Source organism: Saccoglossus kowalevskii, chromosome 4, assembly GCF_978046115.1.
Source record: "Saccoglossus kowalevskii chromosome 4, keSacKowa6.1, whole genome shotgun sequence".
Lineage (NCBI taxonomy): Eukaryota > Metazoa > Hemichordata > Enteropneusta > Harrimaniidae > Saccoglossus > Saccoglossus kowalevskii.
Window position 1 is genome coordinate 43,930,327 of NC_140644.1, and position 22,692 is coordinate 43,953,018.

Here is a 22,692-nt window from a genome sequence, read left to right on the forward strand (position 1 = left end):
TTGAAATTAATATGAAAGTCGTATTGTAGTTCACGGCTAGTCAGTTCATTGTTGTCACGCATGCGATCGTCGATGTACTGTCTATGAAAATCATTCAATATGCTGGAGCGCGCACTAACACGAGGTTGGTCGTACATCGAGTTGGTCTTCTTATAACGTCCAATAAATTTTGATATGGCCTTACGTGTTACCAAATATCCCTCCTCAGCAAGTTGTCTGCGGATCGCTACTGGTCCTTTACCTGCTTCGTTGAGGATTATAATTCGTTGCCAAACATAGACAGTGAGCCTGGTCAGTTTACTTGGGGCCATCGTACCATTCAGCTCCATGGTCGTATCTATAAATACACTAAAAAAAAGTCGTGAGTAGAAACACTGTCAACCTGAAAGTTGGAATCAATCGATATATACTCACAGCTATTCAGTAAATAGAGAATAAAATATATAAATGTTAATCGACAATTCAATGTTGTAATTGGTTGATAAATCTCTGCGTGTAGTGCAAGGCTAGCACATTTTAAACTGTGTTGTGTTTAAACTGTGCATCAAACTTGAGATTCTCCAAAATGTACCGATGTCATAAGAACTGTTACAATCACGGCTGAAGGCGAGAGAATAACGTATCTTGGAAGCTTATATGCGCGTAATGGGGTTCCGTCTTTTGAGCAAAGTGTCTGGAGTATATATTTTCGTTTTTGGCGGTCGTGAAAAGGGGTAGTGGTCTAGGAATTTTGGTGCACATCTAGAAGTACTCCTCTCCACCCCCTTTTCATTGGCTCATATGGATAAGATCGTCTTTACCGAGACGATTAATGTATTGTTTATCTGTCTATTACTAGTACTAATAATAGGGGTTGGTTATTCAACACAAATGTTTATTTACATACACTTACACGTAACCATGTTGTTTATTTATTTGTTGACACATGAAATTAAAGGAATTTGTGATGTGTAATCTTTAAATTCCAAGGGACACGCACATTTCGTCTCCTTCTTTGGTACAGGCATGGAACTATAATCCCCAGGAAAAACAACGAAACTAAGAGGATTAAAAAAACCTTTGTCTTAGTTTATCTTACAGTGCTTTCGCTTTTGTTTCCACAGCATTAGTCATACTCCATGTTAGTTGCCGCCGATACGCCCGTATCAACCGCTTTGCTGGAAACGGAAAACTTGAAAAAAATATTTCATATCTGCGCAGTAAAATATTTCGTTCACTACGCATGCGAAAACAAGTCGGTCTGCAGGGTGACCTTCAGTGTACCGGAAATCCTGCAACGGGTCGGAGTTTTAGCGAGTTTTCATGATTTTCAATGTCGTTTTTAGATTATTTCTTGTTTTTTTCAACCCTCGAAAAAATAAGGTTGCGAAAGTTTGCGAAACATGGGGTTTGGTATGCTGTTTGTTGTCGAGATATCCCGACATATTCCGTGTTTCCCTTCGATCGCCAGAAGTGGCAATGTGTTTTTTTCCCGTTGAATATCGCTCATTTATCAGTGTTTTTGTCTTGGTGCCATTGTTTTTTAATGCTATAACCGAAACAACTCGATCACGTGATCCCCGAAGTCGCCCGATTGACTCCGAAAATGACCGATAGTCGGAGATAAAAGTTTATTTGCGTAAATCGGCTTATTTTTTAATGCAACGAAATAAACAGTCAAAATAAACATTCGTCATCGCGGCAACTACCATAGTTCAAAGGAAACGAAGTGGTTGTTCTTCCTGGGGTTTATAGTTTCATGGTACAGGCATGGTAGTACCTTCCTTGATACAGGGAATATTTGCACATTTATAAGCGTTTATGAAATAATAGTACATACTCATGTACAGTACAGAGTTAAACGGCTCCACTCTTCCCGGGATTCCACAATTGCATCATGGGAAATTAGTACATATCAATTACATCAATAGCACCATGCCTACTTAAACACACATGGAGATTAAACAAGAAGCTCGGGATTAACACATATATTTTGTATAAACCAATGTCATTTTGAGCACTGTTTGAAAAGTGCTTTCATGTCGTTAGTCTATAGTCTTTGATCTAGCTCGAAGTGTTTGTAAGTTCCTGTCAATCTAAAAAATGTACTTGTCACATGCACTATTACAGATGATTTATTTACAGACGCATTTACATGACTGGATTGTTTATTTATTTGTTAACACAAGAAACAATAGGAATTTGCAGTGAGTTACTGTAGTTGTGCCATCTTTTTGAAATTTGGAGGTGGGAGGTGGTGTCCATAATACATTGCTGATACAAGTCACCTTAACATAAAATTGCCTTTCGCGTACCGAGCCTCATCACGGAGCTAAAAAAGAATCTTTTTTAGCTCCATGGTCTCACTAACCATGGATGTACTAAGTACTTAGTACATCCATGCACTAACTTAGTTTCGGGACCAATTAACTAACCGAAATTTTGCTATATTTAGATATTCTTCTAAAACTCCTTGTATAAATATTAATATTCTTGCCGCAGGCGTTTCGGTCATGTATCTTTTTTTCAGGGCGGGTTTTCTAGTATTTTTTGTCTCGTTCGCTTGGAAAGGGGTCTTGCACATGTAACAGATAAGAAAATAAATATATATGGTTAAATATATATCTTATACACCGACGATTAACAGAAAAGATAATACAAGGAATTTATTAATCATGGCGAAGTCGTATATCCGTGTTTCCAGATGGGATATACTTCAATATAATAATTGTACAGAGTACTTAAAGTACTCCATGTTATAGCCTATGTTGGCATCACCGACATATAAACACGAAAGGTGTCCTCGTCTCTGACGTCAAACTGACATTGATTTGAACATGCCAACGCGTGATTTGATCCCACCTGCATCGTGTGTGAAATTTGGCCAGTACTCCGACCTATACCTGTCTAAACACCTCAGCTATTTCATACATTTCCGTGCATCGATATGGTTATATTTTACTCGCATGATAAACACACAGTGAGTTCGTCGTTCTTGTGTGGAAGGTAAAATCGTGGACGTACTAACAGTAGTACATCCATGGTACGTCCATGGTGAAATTAAAACAATTGTTTTACATTGGAAAAGTCTCCTAAACAACCATAATTAATAAATAACGTCGTACTTGTAAAGTACAAGCTGAGGTACAAGTTATTAGTAAATACATGAAACTCACCATAAGATACGAGTTATTTGTTAATAAACGTAAATATAATTTAACAATACAAACACGTACCGGTAGTGTCTATTCTCACACCACTCGTACAATGTATGAACAAAATACCTGTATACTAGTACTGACATGGTGACGAATTTCGGTGCCTATTGCATTCTATGTCTTTTTTTAATTCAAAAATACTAGGAGTCGGAAAGACCTTGGTTAATGTTTTGGGGGTTGCGATTTTATGTTGACGCCGAGCGTAAATGTGAACACGCACCATATCAACCCTTTTGACCTCCTGTGCATAACCATTGATGTAAATGATGCCAGCTATATTTACGTCTTTGCACACTTTAGTGCCATAAAAAACGTATCTTTTCGCATACGACTAGGATATTTTAATATACTGTAATGATGATTGTTATAACGCATGCAAATAGTTATAATTTCGAGTTTTGTGGGACATGCATGATTAGTTTTATCACAGTCTCTAATAGAGGGAATGTGGTTGTATTCAGTACATATGACTAGGGACGGCGACTCTGACAGTAATAAGAGTAATAAGAAACAATTATGTATCAGTCAAACTACTAGTATACGATGAAGACAAATTGAATATTTTTAGGTTAAAGTATTTTAACACAGTTGTTAAACCGCTGCGAATACATTCGTGGAACCATGGATGTACATCCATGGTGAAACATAATCTGCCTGGGTGGACACACAGGTTTCCTCGCTGTCATAATTCAACCACATTATGGCAATTTAATTTGATTTTGGAAAATCTTTGGCACCCTGTTCCGAACATAATAATAGCAACTAATTAATTATGCGGTCAATTTTTTACACAACCGCATTTTTTTCTCAGACAACCAATTGAGTTGTCAAAGTTTTATAGGAGCCCTACAGCCCGAGCCAGCAAAATGGCCGTGTATACGCGTTCGGCTCGAATTAAACTCTCAGGGTTCAGCTCTGATTAGGCCATGGTCGTGTAAAGGCATCGGGCTGAATCACGTCGCAGCACGCCCCAGCAATGACGCGTATGTTGCTACACTATATGGACAAATATAGATGATCGTTGAGATATAATAATTAATTCCCTTTATCATTGCTCTCTTCTTTGAGCGTACCTGTTCCTCAAGAAGAGCATACGGTACTCATTTCGTCCCACTCGCTTCCGCTTGTCAAGCGCTTTTGCTTGTTGAATTCGACCGGATAACTTCCAACCCGAAAATATCGCCGCTGCCCACTAGCTGGCTTGCATTCACAATTCAGAACATGGAAAATGTTCTGAGGTTCACAAAGAATTATAGTTGTCTTTCTGGTTTTCATAGACGTCATAAGTTCAAATACTTGTTGTTTTTAATTATCTATAATTATATGCACACGATCCAACCCCTTGACTTAGATTTGACTGGGATTGAATATTTTATTTTGAACAGTATTTTGACGTGACATACTGCCACAAAAATGCATTTCAACACAAATACGGTATGATTGTCTTATTCGCAATGTACATCGATGTTATTTCCGGGTTTCATTATCGGATTGTTTAGTCTAAGCGGGTGTTCACGATTTGTATAATTGTTGTTGTTTTCCCACATAACAAGGCAAGGACAATGGAGCTAAATTAAGAGTTCCATGCATCGCGGTTTTAGTAGCCGTGCATACATGGAATGAGTGAAAAAACAATTCGAAGAGCATCGGGGAATATATTGATAATCATTCTTACCAATCGCTAGTTTTATTTTAAATTATTGGAACCCGTAAAATTCATGAGTTTTTCTACATTCGTTGCATATCCGTGCTAAAAATAGTTGAAAATGTAGGTGTGGTTCTCTTGCAGTCCTGTAGATTATCTGAACAAATAAGGTTCCGTGACCAAGGTCGTGTTGATCAGGTGACTTTCAGCCGATCGATGACGTTGTAAAAACGCGTATTGAAAGGTTGGCCTACCAACAAAACCCGGCGTCGATTCACATAGAGAGGCTTCAAAATTATTTACTCGAGAAACATTGACATATTCTGACAAATGGGTAGGATTTGATCTCAGTTCAAAAAGAAAAATCAGGTACATGAGTGCACACGGAATCAGTTTTCTTTGCAAGTTGGGAAAAACAGGGTAAATCAGACTGTGGCTCTTATATAGGTTGATCGTATATTGGGTAGATTGTAGCATGGAACTATAAACCATAGTTCCATGGTTGTAGGAAAAAGTGTTTAACACAGGGTATACGGTTTGACTGCTCACTAAGTTTATAATAAACATCCATAAACAATGTTGGTTAAACAATGGCTCCATGGTTAATGTAAAATGAAAGAATGAATTCACGACACAGGCTAGGTGGATGATTTCAGTACCGAAGGTCTTTTGTTAATCATGATTATCAAACTGTCCATCGACCGGCCACCACATATTTACGGCTACTATAGTACAACTAAATTTGACAATTTTCTTTTTTTTTTCAAGCCCAATAAAATGTTTTATATACAATGTACGTCAAGCTTTGTTCAATTTGTTCATGGCATGTGGCCCATTTTTACTCAAAAATATTTGTTTGTGAGAACATATTTACAGTACATATAGATCGACCCCAGAGACTATTGTGACTTAATTTTAAACATTTTACCAAACCGACGTTATTTTAGAATAAAACCACATCAATATTTTGCTCGTCTCTCTGTCCAAAGGAGTTGCCTTTTTCCCACTCCATCAGCATGTTTTGAAACACGGTCAATTCACATTACGCATGCTAATTTCAAGGAGACTATTTTTTTCCATGAAACCGTTTCTCTCTCTCCAGTCACACTTTAATTCAATTCACCATTTAATTCACTAAAACAAGCACCCAAATCGCGTAACAAGAGGTTGCAGTTTGAGTTGCGACCGCGAACGACAAAAATGTCATAGATTTGAACTCTCGTTCAGAAACAGTTAATGTTACCTCATTAGCGAGCGATTAAAATGAGGTCGTTTTCCGGTCGGAAAAGACAGTGCCGTTGGAAATTAAGCGATAACTGGTCGATTAAAAAGCGATAAAAAAGGGGGGGTGAAATGAGTACTAGTACTGTATTCTGATAAGATACAGATACTCTCACTATAACATCGACTTTGGTCGTTCCATGGAGCTACCTTGATACATGTATAACATGAACAAACTTATAGTACATGTATGTATGCTCTAGATCAGGGAGCTGTCTAAATTCAGTAATTTTTTGAGAAGAATGTCGGAATCCGACTACACCAAAATGATTCAGTTATTTCTAATCAACGGTTCTTCAAAATTTAAGGCATCAATATTAAAAAAAAACTGAACAGTCGTTTTCTTCCGGCGATACTCGACGACCATCTTGGTTCGTGGGCGGATAGGGGCAAAACTAATGGTAAAATAATCGCCTGAAATGAACCTTTTAATGCTGCTTCTACACAAAATAATCTGTACTGGGGAACAATTAAAATATTTAACAACAAAAATATGACGACTGTAATCGTTTTAGATATAGGAACGCATTTTCACAGGGTGAAAATTGTTTGTACACTGTCACCATAACACGTCACCCTGCAATGAACTGTGGCGGTCTGAAATTAAAATCCTGATTTTTTTTTATGTCAATTAAATGAACATATTTTTTGAAGTACACGTGCCTTATCAGGAAGCTTTTGCAAACAAAAATACACACGCAACTCGGAATAATTTCGAAATAAGCTGTATAAAATGACAGAAATTCACAAGCGCAGAACGCAAGACAGTGTAGATCTAGGAAGATCCCAAGATGCTATGACGTCATCGGTTTTACCAGCGATCGGGGTATTGACACCATAGACTCCTTTGTAAGATGTCACCACGCTTAGTAACCGTGATGTCACGTTTGTCGGATTTTTAGCTTTGACATCACACTATCTATTTTTCCTACATGTTTGCGTGCATTGTATCCATTACCACCCATTTCAATGGGTGATAAGTGATTAAATAAATAAATATCAATCACCTACCATCCATCAAATGTTAAGCCAATGCAAAATAGAGGATATTAACAAAATTGTGTGACGTGATTGGCTCCCGCAGAGCCGAAGGAATATATATATTTCAGCAGTCTCAGCTCAAACCTATCATTCTTATAAATTCCAGTATATTCATAAGATGCCTTCGTTCCGTGAATTCAGCAGAGGTGAGTTTGTGTCAAACTTTGCATTTGTTAAGTAATTGCTCTAATTTAAGATATCTGATTTAATGTAGTACATGTACGCGTTGTAAAACTCTACCATGACAACATACTTTGCTGACAGATTTTGTCTCAAATAATTTTACAGAACCCAACTTTGTGTTATTAATCTTCGAGGAAGACAACAAAACCTTAGTTTGCGACAAGAAAAAAATTGTTGCCGGATTTCCAGTGGAGGGAACAAAAGTGCAGGCCAGGTTTATTGGCAAAACACTTTATGATGCCACCGTAATTAAAACTTCTGGTAAGATTTTTTTTTCTCATTACACTTTATAATACATGTACCTATCGATGGTTCGTTTTTTTATTTTCATCGGTATCAAAACGACATCAAATTCAGTTACTAGATGACAAGCTAAAATAGCAACAATTACACAAGTGATCATCCGTGCAGTTATTCGCTACGTGGTATATATCAAAGAGTAACATAATTATTCTAAATTCATTGCAGACGATAAGAAGATTCTCCTGGAAGAGGAAAGAAAATACAATGAACGGCGTGCGGGTGAAGAAACCGCACCAACAGCAAAAAAACGTAAACAGGCCAGCCACAACCATGATGCAAGCCAACCCAGAAAACGTAAAGAGAAAAACAATGGCAAACAACCGAAAAAAAGAGGACGTCCACAAACAAAAAACGTCGATTCCGAAAATGTAATTATAGTTAACATATTATTTTCACTTTAATTTTTTCGATTGATTGTCGTGCGATTTACACACCATGATGTTACGTTCCCGGTGTTACAGTGGTGCGAGATTCGATTGATCACGTGATTCAAAAACTTCAAAGGCAGGCGTTGACACATCCGGTGCTTAGCTAAACCATGGAACTGTTAGTACCTTCCATGCTTAAACGATATGCACCTTGTTTGATTGGAGCTCGATTACCAGTAACCGTAATTGGAGGGATGGTCATTTGACATGCTGTAAAAATAGTATATTTATGTTTAAAAGATTTGTCAACTGGAGGGGATTGTAGACCCAATTATAGGGCCTTATTTTGGCCTAAGATAATATGAACAAATTTGTTAATTTTGTACGACTAATAATTACACTCGTACATGTATAATACCACTTATAATATGACACTTGATTTTATTTATTTTTTAGTCTAAACGTGTTTGTTAACTCGTGCACAATAGTGTAAACAAGTGTTTACAACCCGGTCACATGTATGTACTTGAATCTGACATCGTAGTGAAACTATTGTACTAAGATTTCAATTTCATTTTCTTTTCTGTAGGGTTTAGCTTTTAATCATAGAAGCGACAACTTTGAAAGCTTCAACAACCCGATGGCTCAATACCAGTCAACACACATACACGTAACACGCAAGTCCCGCCATCAGGTTACCGAAGAAGAAGCAGAAAAAATTAAAAAAACAGTGGAGAGTGATGGGCAATTCGCAGAATGGAATGTAGGCAGGCAGACAGCAACAGACGCTGCTACAACTGTTACTAATAGTGCACCATTACAGACAACTGCAGCAGCTATTACTGCCACCACTACGGCGACACTGACACCAATACCGACGTCACCACCGCTACCAACGATATCAACATCGACAGCAATGTCAATATCATCATCATCGTCATCATCATATTCAAATACTAGTAGTAATGAAGATGATGATAATGATGAAAGACGCATATACGTACCAACATCGACACCACGACCAACATCGCGTTTCATGACAATTACTTCTTCTTCGACACTTTCATCCCCAAGATCACCAACACCGCCATCAACACCACACAATTCATCACCAACGCCAAACTCGCCCAGACCATCGACATCACGACACACTCTGACGCCACGAATTATAACACAATCACCAACGCAACTTACACCACCAAGACCATCCACATCACGACGCACTCTCACGCTACCAACACCAATACAGCCATCAACACAGCGTACACCACCTATACCGTCGACATCAAGAAACACTCTGACGCCACCAATAACACAACCATCAACGCAACATATATCACCAAGACCATCCGCATCACGACGCACTCTCGACGCACGTACATCACCCAGATTATCAACATCACTAAACACAACACACGCATTAATCAGCCCTCACCGTCGGTTGGCGCCCCCCTCACCACACACAAGCACACACAAGCAATCATTCGACATGGAACAGCGACTGACAAAACATATACAGGACCAGGAACAACGACTAACAAAAACTATACAGGACCAGGAACAACGACTAACAAAAACTATACAGGACCATGAACAACGACTTAATAGACGACTCGGTGGTATAACAGACCGATTAGACCAAATTACACAGCACATTCGACGACTGGAACGAAGGGAGAATGATGACATATGCAACTTGACTGACGAACAACGTGAACACCGAGACGACACGTACACATTCACAGACACGGAAACAGACACACCAATTACACAACTTGACCCACCCTCAGACACGAGCACAAACAGCGACCGTTCAACTGACAATCAGACAGGGCCTGCCAGATACCATTCTGCAGATGAACTGGAAACTATCTTCAGAACATCAACAGACGTGGGACACTTTGCCAAACATTTGGTATATAGTGTTTTTACAAAAGAAGAGAGACAGGGATGCAATTGTACGGGCGTAACATTTACAAGAGGACTGACGAAGAAGGCACTTTCGCCAACACGACTAAACTACGTTAGAGACAAATGCTATTTGAAATATCCGGAGGAGAACCACCATTTTCAAAAGACGTGGAAAGAAAAATGCATCAGAAAAATTGACGCGGCCTTGCGCAGAAAAAGATTAGCACCTGCTGCTAACTCTCAAACATTTTTTATTCAACATTCATCACTAAGTATTTTACAATTGTGTATTTTTTATTGTTTTGGTTTTCATTGTATTAAATATAATTTCAATATTGTATGTTCCGATGTTTTGTTGTTTCGTCATTATCTTTTTACTGAGCAGTATCCATGTCAGTGTTGATTGGGCGGCGCATGATCGAATACATAAATAACACCCACTCCGACAACGCCGTGAAATCATGGCTATGCTCGATCTGGCGGATCATATAAAATCTTCCAATAAATGGTCACTGTCCTGAGGTCAGTCTGGAGTGCGTTCGCGTCGCTCCCTCGGGGTGCCCTAAGTGACGTGGCAGTTGTAGCCCGTGGCAACGAGAGGCTTCCCCGAGAAAGTAGTATCACGTGATCGTATTGGTCCGTTACTATGCAAGCGAAACTTGTTTAAAATGTATACAATCAGAGGTACATTACTTGGGGTTTGCAACGCACATAGTACTGTATGGTGACATCATGTCAAGATCCCATTCAAGTCTCATCTCGTAGTTAGCGAGACTGATGCTACTACCTTCTGACATGACATAGGCGGTTTGTAATAAAACAATAAAACACGTATTACCACATTCATAGTGAAAAAATGTAATACATCGAAAATATACAGAAAATATAGTTATCGTAATCCGTCATATCGTGAGCAGCTATTTTGATCCACCTGGACATCCCAGTATCCTAGTTACCTCGGGCATGCGCATTCGCATCTTTCTGAGTTGGAACGCTTATGTGAGCGCGAGATTGTAACGGGATCTTGGTATCATGTCACCGTAGTTGCAAACCCCAAGTGATGTGCCTCTGATACAATTTATTTTACTTCACGCCCAGTTGCATTTTTTACACCTTTTTTACCTATCGATTTGGTCGTTCGCTATGTGTTTCCCGAACTTTTCCGGCTCTGCAAGCAGAGGCGTTAAAAACTGCCCCCAGTCGCCCCAGTTGTGTCACCTAGCAGTCTAACGAAAACTGGGCAGACGCGAGGCACCCCGGGTCACCCCGAGGCGACGACGCGAACGCACTCCAGATAAACGAAACAACCGACGCGAATTGCGGGTCCCTGTTACAAAGTAACAAAAAGATTGCGTGAATAATCTGCAACCATTGGCTGGCGGTGCCCTCAAACGTCGGCGTCATGACAACCAGCAAGGCAGCTGTTCAGTTTGCCGCGTCTCGTTCTCAGTGTCATTGTTACAGCCTTGAGATTCACATAAAACATACAGCATCTTACACCACGTAAAAACAAACAATTTTACTTTGCCGCCGCATTTGACCTTTACATGAACGTTGTACACGTCGCTACGCCGGTTTATACAATAGAATTAAATAGAACAAAAGGGTTTGCAACGATTATTCTTTCACAAAATGTGACCTGTTTTACAGACCGGCGCAGGGGTGATTTAACGTGACATTGGTAATCTTACGGTGGGCAGACTGATCACATGCATTACAAAAATAATAACACTCGCACATCATCAAAACAACACACATACACACATGTACTAGTATTTGGAAATCGGGTCGTCACTGAGATTTAGACACTGAATGTTTTTGTTTTCAAAATTACCACGCTACTAATGACGAGAAATCGACAGGCATATACACACGCAAATCTCACCAAACGATCGGGTCTGAGATTAAGATAAACTAGTACTGCCGAAATAATGATTCTATCTGACAAATCTTCATGTTGAAATAAAAAAAAACATTTGAAATTATTCATCATTTATTCAACACTCATAAATAACAAAGTAACATAGCAGAAGCGATGTTTTCTGTTTTGCTGGGTAAAGAAATTCTGGTCGCGCCCGTGATCGCGCCGAGTTTACTAAGGTGCGCCGTGTCTGACTGATCGCGCCGAGCTCGACATTGGGCTCGCTTTTTTGAGGGCCAGCCCTTCAATGACCTCGCCACTGGCAGGCCATGGCCTCGCCAATGGCGAGACATGGCCTCGCCAATGGCTAGACATGGGCTAGACATGGCCTCGCCAATGGCGAGAACACGTGGGTCCTTGTGTGCACATTGTACTGTATGTGTGTATGTGTGTGTGTGTGTGTATGTATGTGTGTACGACTGTTCCACTGCTATCTCAAGAACCATACATCAGTTTTTGATGAAACTTGGTGCATAGATGCTCTGGGCCAATGCGCAGATTTGATTAGGTTTTGGTAAAAATCCGTGCATATTAATTACCTAATTTGCATGATAATTAGCTATTTTTTAGTGGTTCCATGACTGTTCCACTGATATCTAAACAACCACTCATTGGATTTTGATGAAACTTGGTACATAGATGCTCTGAACTAATGCTAGGTTTTGATTAGTTTTTGGTAATAATCCGTGGATACTAATTACCTAATTTGCATAATGATTAGTCAATTTTCGGTTTTTCCACTGATATCTCAAGTACTAATCATCACATTTCAATGAAACTTGGTACATAGATGTCATACGACACTGCACAGACCTGATAGTTTTTATGGTAATATCAGTACATATTAATTACCTAATTTGCATAATTAATTAATTTTCAGCATTTGATATAAGGGAACTGATCATTACCACCCAGCCGGTTTCCTGTGAGTTTGACTCGGTTTACCGTACCGGTCGTTGCTTTACCGTACCGGTCGTTGCTTTACCGTACCGGTCGTTGCTTTACCGTACCGGTCGTTGCTTTACCGTACCGACCGTTGCGTTACCGTACCGGCCGGACAATTACCGTACTGATAGGACCAATACCGACTATTTATCACCTTCGATTAATGAATGCATGGTAAACAAAGCCCCGGTAACTGATCGGCGCCCTGCCGGTAACCGTGAGTCATGCATGAATTAATTGGGCATTTTGCAAACAATAAGAATTTTTTTTTACCCACCCATTGAAAGTGAATAATTTGAAAAGGACATGACTTGTACAACAGAGTGTTACGTCCCAGTCGACTAGAGGACTCGATGGGTTAATTATTTGTTTATATTTGTCAGTAGCTCACACAGTGGAAAGAAAGTCGGACAACCGTCGAAATACAAATAAATAAATTAAATAAAAAAGTCTTTCTGAAATTTCATGGGTTTTTTTTCAATATATGTGTGTTATTCACATATTCATGATCGCCTGTAACGCTATAAAACGACAGTCCTACATCGTAGCTTACCCACGACGTTGAATAAAACGTCTCAACCTGTCGCATGAATTCGATGATACTTGCATAATGTGTCAGCGTGACTCGCTTGGCCGAGCTCACATGTATTTAAATTCGGGCTTGGGCGTTCGAAAATCTGTTTTGATACTTTGTTGACAATAACACGCGCAACGCGTGCACGTAGTCCAGATAAAATTCAAGTGCGTAAAACGGAATTTGACCTTGCTCTAGGTCAACATTTTTCTATTGCTTTTCGACCTCATTTTGTGAGTTTGCTTATGGAATTGTCCAAACATATTTACCCGATATTTACACACCCCCTCCAACAATCCCCAATGTAACTTTATTATAACAAAACAGAGTGTGCAAGTGTGCCGGTATATCTCTTTTTGGAACATGTGATTGGCCCTGAAAAGGGCTGTTTGGTTTGGGGCAGAATACGATTTAGACTGGAAAGGTCGGGACTTTTTTTTGTTTTACAAAAAAAATATAATTACAGCCAATACAAAGTCAGCTTGGACATTCAGTTGTGAGACATAACAAAATAAACGGTGCCAGCGATAGATTTTGCGATTGAAAGAACAAACTAAACGCAATCAAAGGCGCCGACCACTCGCGTTGGAAATAAACTAATAAAACGCGTTGCGACGAGAAATCTCGTCTGCATCTATCATTCACGCAAACGCACACACATGCTATTTTCGTATGTTGAATACGTTGGCAACGTCGTCAAATATTTAGCCCAATCACTGAATAAAAGAACATCCAAGCACACGTGCACTGGCGCCAGATAAAGTGAAAAAATGAAAACAAAATTACGTCTGCACTGTGCATTTTTAACAATAACCAAAACCATTAGGTTACATGCCAAAACTACCGACTCAGGATTCATCATACACAAATATAGCCACTTTCATGGAACTGTTATTTTTGTAACCCACTTTGTCGGCTCAGTTGATTTGGGAGCACTGATCCCAATTTAAAAAAAATAAAAATATCGTATAAAATAAAGACGCAGTTCCGTCTGTAGTCATATCCAACAGTTCACATGGACGTACTGGGAGCTCCAAGGTCTCAAAAAAATCATGTGTAGCATTATCACGCGCAACTTGAATGTAAATATTATGCAATAATAATGGTAAAGTTTAATCTCTGACAAATAAAAAGACGCAACAAATTGACCTGGTCGTGTATTTGACCTCGAAAGCTACTGCATAGCAAACATGAACAAAATGATTTATAAACTGACTATAACTACAAACTAAACAAATTCTACTCAAATTAATTCTAGTTTTGCTTTCTCAGGCGATCCTGTGCATAAAACTGAAATTTAAACAGGTCGGCATTTTACCGGTAAACCGGAAAATCAATGCATAAATTAACTTGTCAGAAGTGTGAATTGCCTCCTGCCAGTACGGTAACGGCCTTGCCGGTACGGCTAATGACCTTCGGGTACGGTAAAGCAGCGGCCGGTACGGTAAAGCAGCGGCCGGTACGGTAAAGCAGCGGCCGGTACGGTAAAGCAGCGGCCGGTACGGTAAAGAAACGCATGCCGCAGGAGACTCACAGGAAACCGGCTTGGTGGTAATGATCAGTTCCCTAAGTAGTTAGCATTACATTTCAATGAAACTTGGTACTTACATACTCAAGGACTATGCAGAGATTGATTGTTTTCGATAAATATTTGTGCATATTAATCACCTAATTTGCATAATTAGTTAATTTTCAGCTTTTCCACGGGTATCTCAAGTACTAATCATCGCATTTCAATGAAACTTGGTACATAGATCCTTTAGGACTATGCAGAGACCTGATTAGTTTTAGGGTAAATAATTGTGCATATTAATCACCTAATTTGCATAATTAACCAACTTTCACACTGATATCTCAGGTACTATACATCACATATCATTGAATGTACATGGATGCTGTAGGACAATAGACAGACCTGAATAATTGTGGGTTAAAATCTGTACATATTAATTACCTAATTTGCATAATTAACCAATTTTAAGCTTTCACACTGATATCTAAAGTACCGTAAAAACTCCAAAATTTCGACCGGTTTTAAATAATTTGTGTTAGAAATGTGACGTGTTTTTAGAGTCAAAATTAAGGTGCATTTTCGGACGGTCGAATTTTTCAGAATAGAAATCAGCAAAAAAAAATGGGGATGATAGACAGTGTGCTTCATTAGTTTTTAAAAAATGCAATGTCCGTCAATTGACGTAAACTTCCTCATGTTTCACGGTAAAAGCAAAGGTCGTGGCCGAGTTGTAACTCAAAATCTAAACAAAGTCATCAATCAGTGAGTATTATGACAAGCAAAACAAAACATCAAGACGCGGAGAAGAGGTCAGCACAAAACTAATAGGTCAAAAGACAAAGCTGTCTCGCACTACCTAGGAAAACTTGCGAATGTTCGAAGTACAGGTACCCATTGGACAAAAGATACATGGAAGTTTAGCAAACGATCTCCCCGACCCAGTGCAATGTATCCGGTTAGAATCAAAGCTCACGTGTCCCTTATTTGAGGGACCAAATTCTGCCGTAAATTCGCCCTTGGATTAAAAAATCAAATGGGATTTAAGAAAATAAAATGGGACTTTTAAGGTGTATTTTGGCGTCATTTTTCGGAAATTTCAATCAATCCTGCCGGCTAAAATAGAGTCTAAGTTTTACCGTAGTCATTGACGTCTGTCTATTCAAGAGTACACGTGTATGATTTTTATCGTGACTAGCGTGAGCGGGTAAGCTTCCTTTCGAGAATGAGCTGTTATCACTGTGAACAATGTTAAATTATTCTTCAGATGACCAGTTTATTTTTTAAAAACAACTAATTTTTTTATTTAAAAAAAATCATGCCGTTTTCGCATCAAAATCCAAGCCAAAATATCGTACTACAACATCAATCTCTTCCGCATTGCGTTCAATAACATTAACATATTTAAATAAGCTATGGTAATTTGAACACGTTGGCATCATCCAGCTTTTTGATTGGTTAATTAGCGATTTGACCTATTTGACCTAAGAGAACATGGCGGATATCCTACAGCATCAAACGTTTATGCGAGACCGGAATCATTCGCTTACGATGAAACTAAGTTGACTTTTATTTGTATTTCATAACCATTCAACAAATTTATTTTGTGTACATTATTATAATCACTACTGAGTACAGTAATAATCAACAATTCAGAAACGCAGCATGCAGAGATTTTTGTGTTCGTTTTTATTTGAAACTTCGTTTATTTAGAATATATTTTCGTTACCAATAAAATAAAAATCTCTCAGTCAATCAGAAACCCGGATTCATGCCTTTGAGGAAGGTCCCGTTTGAACGCTCACATCGTTTTTTTTTTCGTTTGGGGGAAAACTAAAACTGGTCGCAATTTTCGAATAAGAATGAGTCGGCAATTTTTAGTGGAGTCGAAAATTTGGAGGTAAATAAAACACCGAAACCCGGCAAATAAATAGGCGGCCGAATTTTTAGAGGGGTCGAAATTTTGGAGTTTTCACGGTACTAATTATTCCATTTCAATGAAACTTAGTACAAAGATGCTCTAGGACAATGTACAAACCTAATTAGTTTGGGGTAAAAATCTGTTCATATTAATTCCCTAATAAGCATAATAATTCATAATTTTTTGGTTCTAATCACATTTCAATTAAACTTGGAGACATAGATTTTCTGTTACATTGCGCAGACCTCATTAGTCATTAGGTCATATTAATTTTCTGATTTGCATAATTAGTTTTCAGCTAAGTAATTTCGAATTATATTTAATGTGTCTCCAATACTCTCAGCACATGGGAGTTCTTTCTAAGCTTTCTTTGATTGCTGTTTAGGATGATGAGAACCATGATCCTCAGTGGTGTCGTGAACAGATCATCGGTGCCAAGTTGACTCATGGTGGCTTGGTCATTGGAGCTGATGAACTTGATATTATTGGGAAAACTACAGTGTGTGTATTTGAAGTGTTGGAGAAAGCATGGTCATCACTGGATTGTAGTCTTATTGATATGAAAATAGAATTTGGTGTCAACAGGGAAACAGGTGAGTTTATGCTCAATTGGAGTATAGCCTTTTTGTGTTTTTTTCGTCTTTGTATGTCATTTCCGCCAAAATGTTTATGCTACATTTTGGAACAAATTTGCTAATGTTGGTAGGTCATGAAGCATTGGTGATTAATTCGTATATTTCTTTCTGTACCAGTATCATTTGTATTGCCAAGGATTAGTGAATAACAGCAATATCTTGTGTTTTGACCTCTGTGTCCGTGCGTGCATCCATTCGTGCATCTGTGCGTGCGTCCAGACCTGTATCATAGAAATGCCTGGACCAATCACAATCAAACTTCACACATACTTCATACATGATATTATACATATGCACGTCAATTTGTTTCTTGATCTGATTCAAGATGGCCGAATGGCAGCCATTTTTGTGCTAAAAAATCTAAAAAATCAACCATTTCTCGACTGTTTACAGATGGATTTTGTTCAAACTTGGTATATACATTAGACATTATGGGACCTTGATGCAAATAATTTTTTTTTTTTCAGATAAGATTCAAAATGGCTGACTGGCGGCCATTTTGTAATAATGAATGTGGTTCTTGTGCCATATCTGACTTGTTTTAACCGATTATATTCAAATTTTAAATATTCATTATACATCATGTCATAGATAGACAGATATATTGGTTTGACGATCCTATTCAAAATGGCCAAATGGTGGTCATTTTTGTGCTAAAAAATCATCAAATATCATGCATTTCTGGCATTTATGGATAGATTTCGTTCAAACTTGGTACATACATTAGACATTACAGGTTCCTGATGCATGTCATTTTTTTAGCTCCGCTGTCAACTTTGTCGAGCGAAGCTTATCATATGAGTCGTCGTCTGTGTCAATGTTTTACTTTTTTGACTTCTTCTTGAAAACTATAAGCCTGAATGCTTTGATACTTGATTTGTTCATTTTGTAATGATATCTTTAATTCTTTAATTTTGGTGAATATTTTTGTAATTTTTGGTAAAAAGTGATATTTTCAACTTCTTGTTAAAAACCGCAAGTCTGATTGCTTTGATATTACATATATAGGTACTCCATGTGGACCTCACTCAGATTTGTTCATTTCGTGATGATATCTTCAAATATCTAATTTTGATGATAATTTTTATCATTTTTGGTGAAAAGTGATTTTTGAATTCTTCTTAAAAAAACAGCAAGTCTACATATTGTTCATTTTCTAATGATATTTTTTGTTCTTTAACCCTCTTTTAGCCAATATATATATTTTGTGTTATCCTACCGACACCATAAAAAACCTTGTGAAAATAGAGGGCATTTTTGCCTGATACCTTAAAATACCATAGCCATTTTTGCACATTGTCTCTTTTGGTTTTACATCTCCCGAACTTTAAAATTATGGAATATTCTTACAACTTCTTGTATGCATTATATCTATTATGATGTCCTTTATGTATTATACTACTTTTATGAAATACATGAAAGGTATTTTTCTAGTCATCACTAAAAAATCACACATGGCTTTTTATGGATTGGGCCATATTGCTGTTGGTATGGATTTATGGTTTATTATGGTATCAGCTATTATGGACATTATGGTTTTTTATGGTAAAATTTGTTACACTTGGATTGAATATGGTAATTTATGGCATTTTATATGATACTTGATTGTGAAATGGTATATTATGGCTTCAGATTTAAAATTTTATGTTAATATATGGTGTCAGTGTTCACTAAACCATGTGTTACTATACCATCAAGATTTCATTAAAGTTTGATACACAGGTGCAAATCTGTTTAGACTATTTTTGCTTCTATCTGTCCAGACGTATTTGTTTATCATATTTATACTTAGTTTTTCTTTAGCCAAAATATATCAGTGGTCAAACTGTAGAAATGTTCATTTCTTTTGATAAACAAATTCTTCTAGTGCTGCTAGTCTATAAACAAATGAAGATCATTAACATTTTCAAAATGACAGCTGTTTTAGCCCATAAAGTGGTTACTGTAAAATCTGTATTAGAAACCGCAGCTTCTATTAAAATGGTACAATCCAATAGACGGGGTGCGGCCTCTATTGGAACATCTACACATATGAGAAATGATGATTTTTTTGGTTCCCAATTGTTTAAAAAGAATGGGTGCGACTTCTATTAGGGATGCGGCTTCTAATACAGATTTTACGGTACTACACGGGCAGTACATGTAAATGCTAAATCTGTTGACATCATTTTGAGTTTCAAAATTATTCAGAGTTTAACAGAATTTGATTGTCGCATTTAGGTAATTATATTTTCTCAAATAAAAACCTGAAGCCATATTTTACCATAACATAGTATTTTATGGTCCAATGATGTCCTTTCCCAAGCCATAAAAACCCATATTGTCTGGCAGAATACTTATTCCTTCTGAAACCATAAAGTACCATATCTTTAATTATTACTGTAGCCATATAATGCCATAAGATAAATGCCCTACGATCTGCACAATCTGAACGCATAAAATACCATATAATTGATTTTAGACTGGAAACACCCCAAGCCATACAAAACCATATTTTGGGGGTAACATTTTTTTGGACCCCCCCCCCCCCTCAAATTCTCAAGTAGCATAGTTACTTGATAAACCATGACTTACTCTTTTAGGCAAGTTCACTTTTATCTCTGGTTTCATGATTTATTAACAAAATTCACAGCTGTCATGTTTATCGTAATTAACATATTTTTGTAACCCTCTAATCGTACAATTTAATTTATGTGTCTGAATTTCATGAAATGAGAAGACAATATTCTATTCTAAATGGAAAACCAAGTTTTATGTCAATTTGATTACTTAAAAGGCAGTACTTGACAATTGAAATTGGTTGAAATTACACAAAAAGTCTTGGCTAGTTAGTGTGAAATGTATGCTGGGAAAATAGGTGTCCATTTTTCACATGGTATTTTATGGCGTCGGTAAGAAGAGGGTTAATTGAAATGTGCATTGCTAACAGCAGAACTATCTCAGCCGACTGGCTGCTTGTTTTCATATTGGAATTAAAATGGTTGACTGGCAGCCATTTTGTTTTAAATGCTTCGACTGATTATATTCAAATTTTATATATTCATTATACATCATGTTATATATATATATATATATATATATATATATATATGTATATGTATGTATATATATATATGTATATGTATGTATATATATATATATATATATATGTATATGTATGTATATATATATATATATATGTATATGTATGTATGTATATATATATATATATATATATGTATATATATATATATATATATATATATGTATATATATATATATATATATATATATATATATATATATATATGTATATGTGTATATATATATATATATATATATATGTATATGTGTATATATATATATATATATATATATATGTATATGTGTATATATATATATATATATATATGTATATGTATATGTGTATATATATATATATATATATATGTATATGTATATGTGTATATATATATATATATATATATATGTATATGTATATGTGTATATATATATATATATATGTATATGTATATGTGTATATATATATATATATGTATATATATATGTATATGTATGTATATGTATATGTATATGTGTATATATATATATATATGTATATGTGTATGTGTGTATATATATATATGTATATGTATATATATATATGTATATGTATGTATATGTATATGTATATATATGTATATATATGTATATATATATATATATATGTATTCAAAATGGCTGAATTTGAATGCTGTTCCAGAGCAATATCTCTCAATATGGACAAGTACTTGTCAATCATTTTAATGTTAAAAAAATCATATTCTTGACATGGTTATATTCCAACTATATTACTAATGGGGACTGTGTCATGCATGGCTTGTTAGATTTTATTCATGATATATTCTTCATCTACATAATGAAATTAAATATTTTATTTGTGATATTCAAATAACATGAGAGCACAATGCATGGTTATTTACAAGGGTGTGATAGACAGTAAAGATCTGACGAATTGTGAAAAGATCACATGATTTCTGGAAGTACTATGCAAATTAGGCAATGGGAGTTTTTGCAGTTACCATGTGCGTGGGTGGGTGGGTGGGTGGGTGGGTGGTTGCGCGTGCACACGTCCGTTCGTTCGTCCGTCCCACTGACATCTCAATAACTGCTCGTTGGATTTTGATGAAACTTGGTTCATAGATGCTCTGAACTAATGCCAGGTTTTGATTAGTTTGGGGTGAAATTAATATTAATTACCTAATTTGCATAAGATTAGTAATTTTTCAGCTTTTCCACTGATATCTCAAGTACTAATCATCACATTTCAAGGAAACTTAGTACATAGATATCATAGGAAAATGAACAGACCTGATAGTTTTTAGGGTAATATCAGTACATATTAATTACCTAATTTGCATAATTAATTAATTTTCAGCTTTTGATATTTCAAGTAGTAATCATGACATTTCAATGAAACTTAGTACCTAGATGTCATAGGGCACTGCACAGACCTAGTAGTTTTTAGGGTAATATCAGTACATATCATTACATTTCAATGAAACATAGTACATAGATACTCAAGGACTATGCAGAGATAGATTGTTTTGGGATAAATATTTGTGCATATTAATCACCTAATTTGCATAATTAGTTAATTTTCAGATTTTCATGTATATTTCAAGTACTAATCATCACATTTCAATCAAATTTTGTACATAAAACCTCGGACTATGCAGAGATATGATTAGTTTTGGGGTAAATAATTATGCATATTAATTAACTTACTTGCATAATTATTTTATTTTCCGTTTTTTCACTGATATCTCGAGTACTAATCATCACCTTTAAATGAAACTTGTACATAGATGCCCCAGGACAAACAAATATGATCAGTTTTGGGTTAAAATCTGTTCATATAAATGCCCTAATTAGCATAATAATTCATAATTGTTTGGTTCTGACTGTGTCTCTAATACTCTCAGCACACAGGAGTTCTTTCTAAGCTTTCTTTGATTTTAATAGGTTTTGGTAGCATCTTTAATTATTTGCAAAGTGTGTAATACATGAGCTTTGCTCGTGTAGATCTTATTGATTTCTGTTCACACAGTTAAACGTTTTGTCCACTGTGACATGGTGTAACTTAAGCAATATGTCAGACTATAAACCACTCAATTTTTGTGATTTTATGTCGTTTGTCATGACAAAACTTTGCAAAGTCATAATCGTGTGTCCTAGGCCCACAGTGACTTTTACTACAACAAAATTTCGTGTGTAA

General features: G+C 36.6%; 1 protein-coding gene across 1 annotated transcript in view; it reads left to right on the forward strand.

The window, feature by feature from the left end:
• LOC102804884 (multifunctional protein ADE2-like) overlaps nt 1-22,692 on the forward strand; it is a 54,624-nt gene that overhangs the window by 21,330 nt on the left and 10,602 nt on the right. The window contains exon 4 of the mRNA XM_085498164.1: nt 17,186-17,393. Within this exon, the coding sequence (XP_085354290.1) occupies nt 17,186-17,393 (208 nt within the window). The remainder of the gene's footprint in view (nt 1-17,185; nt 17,394-22,692) is intronic.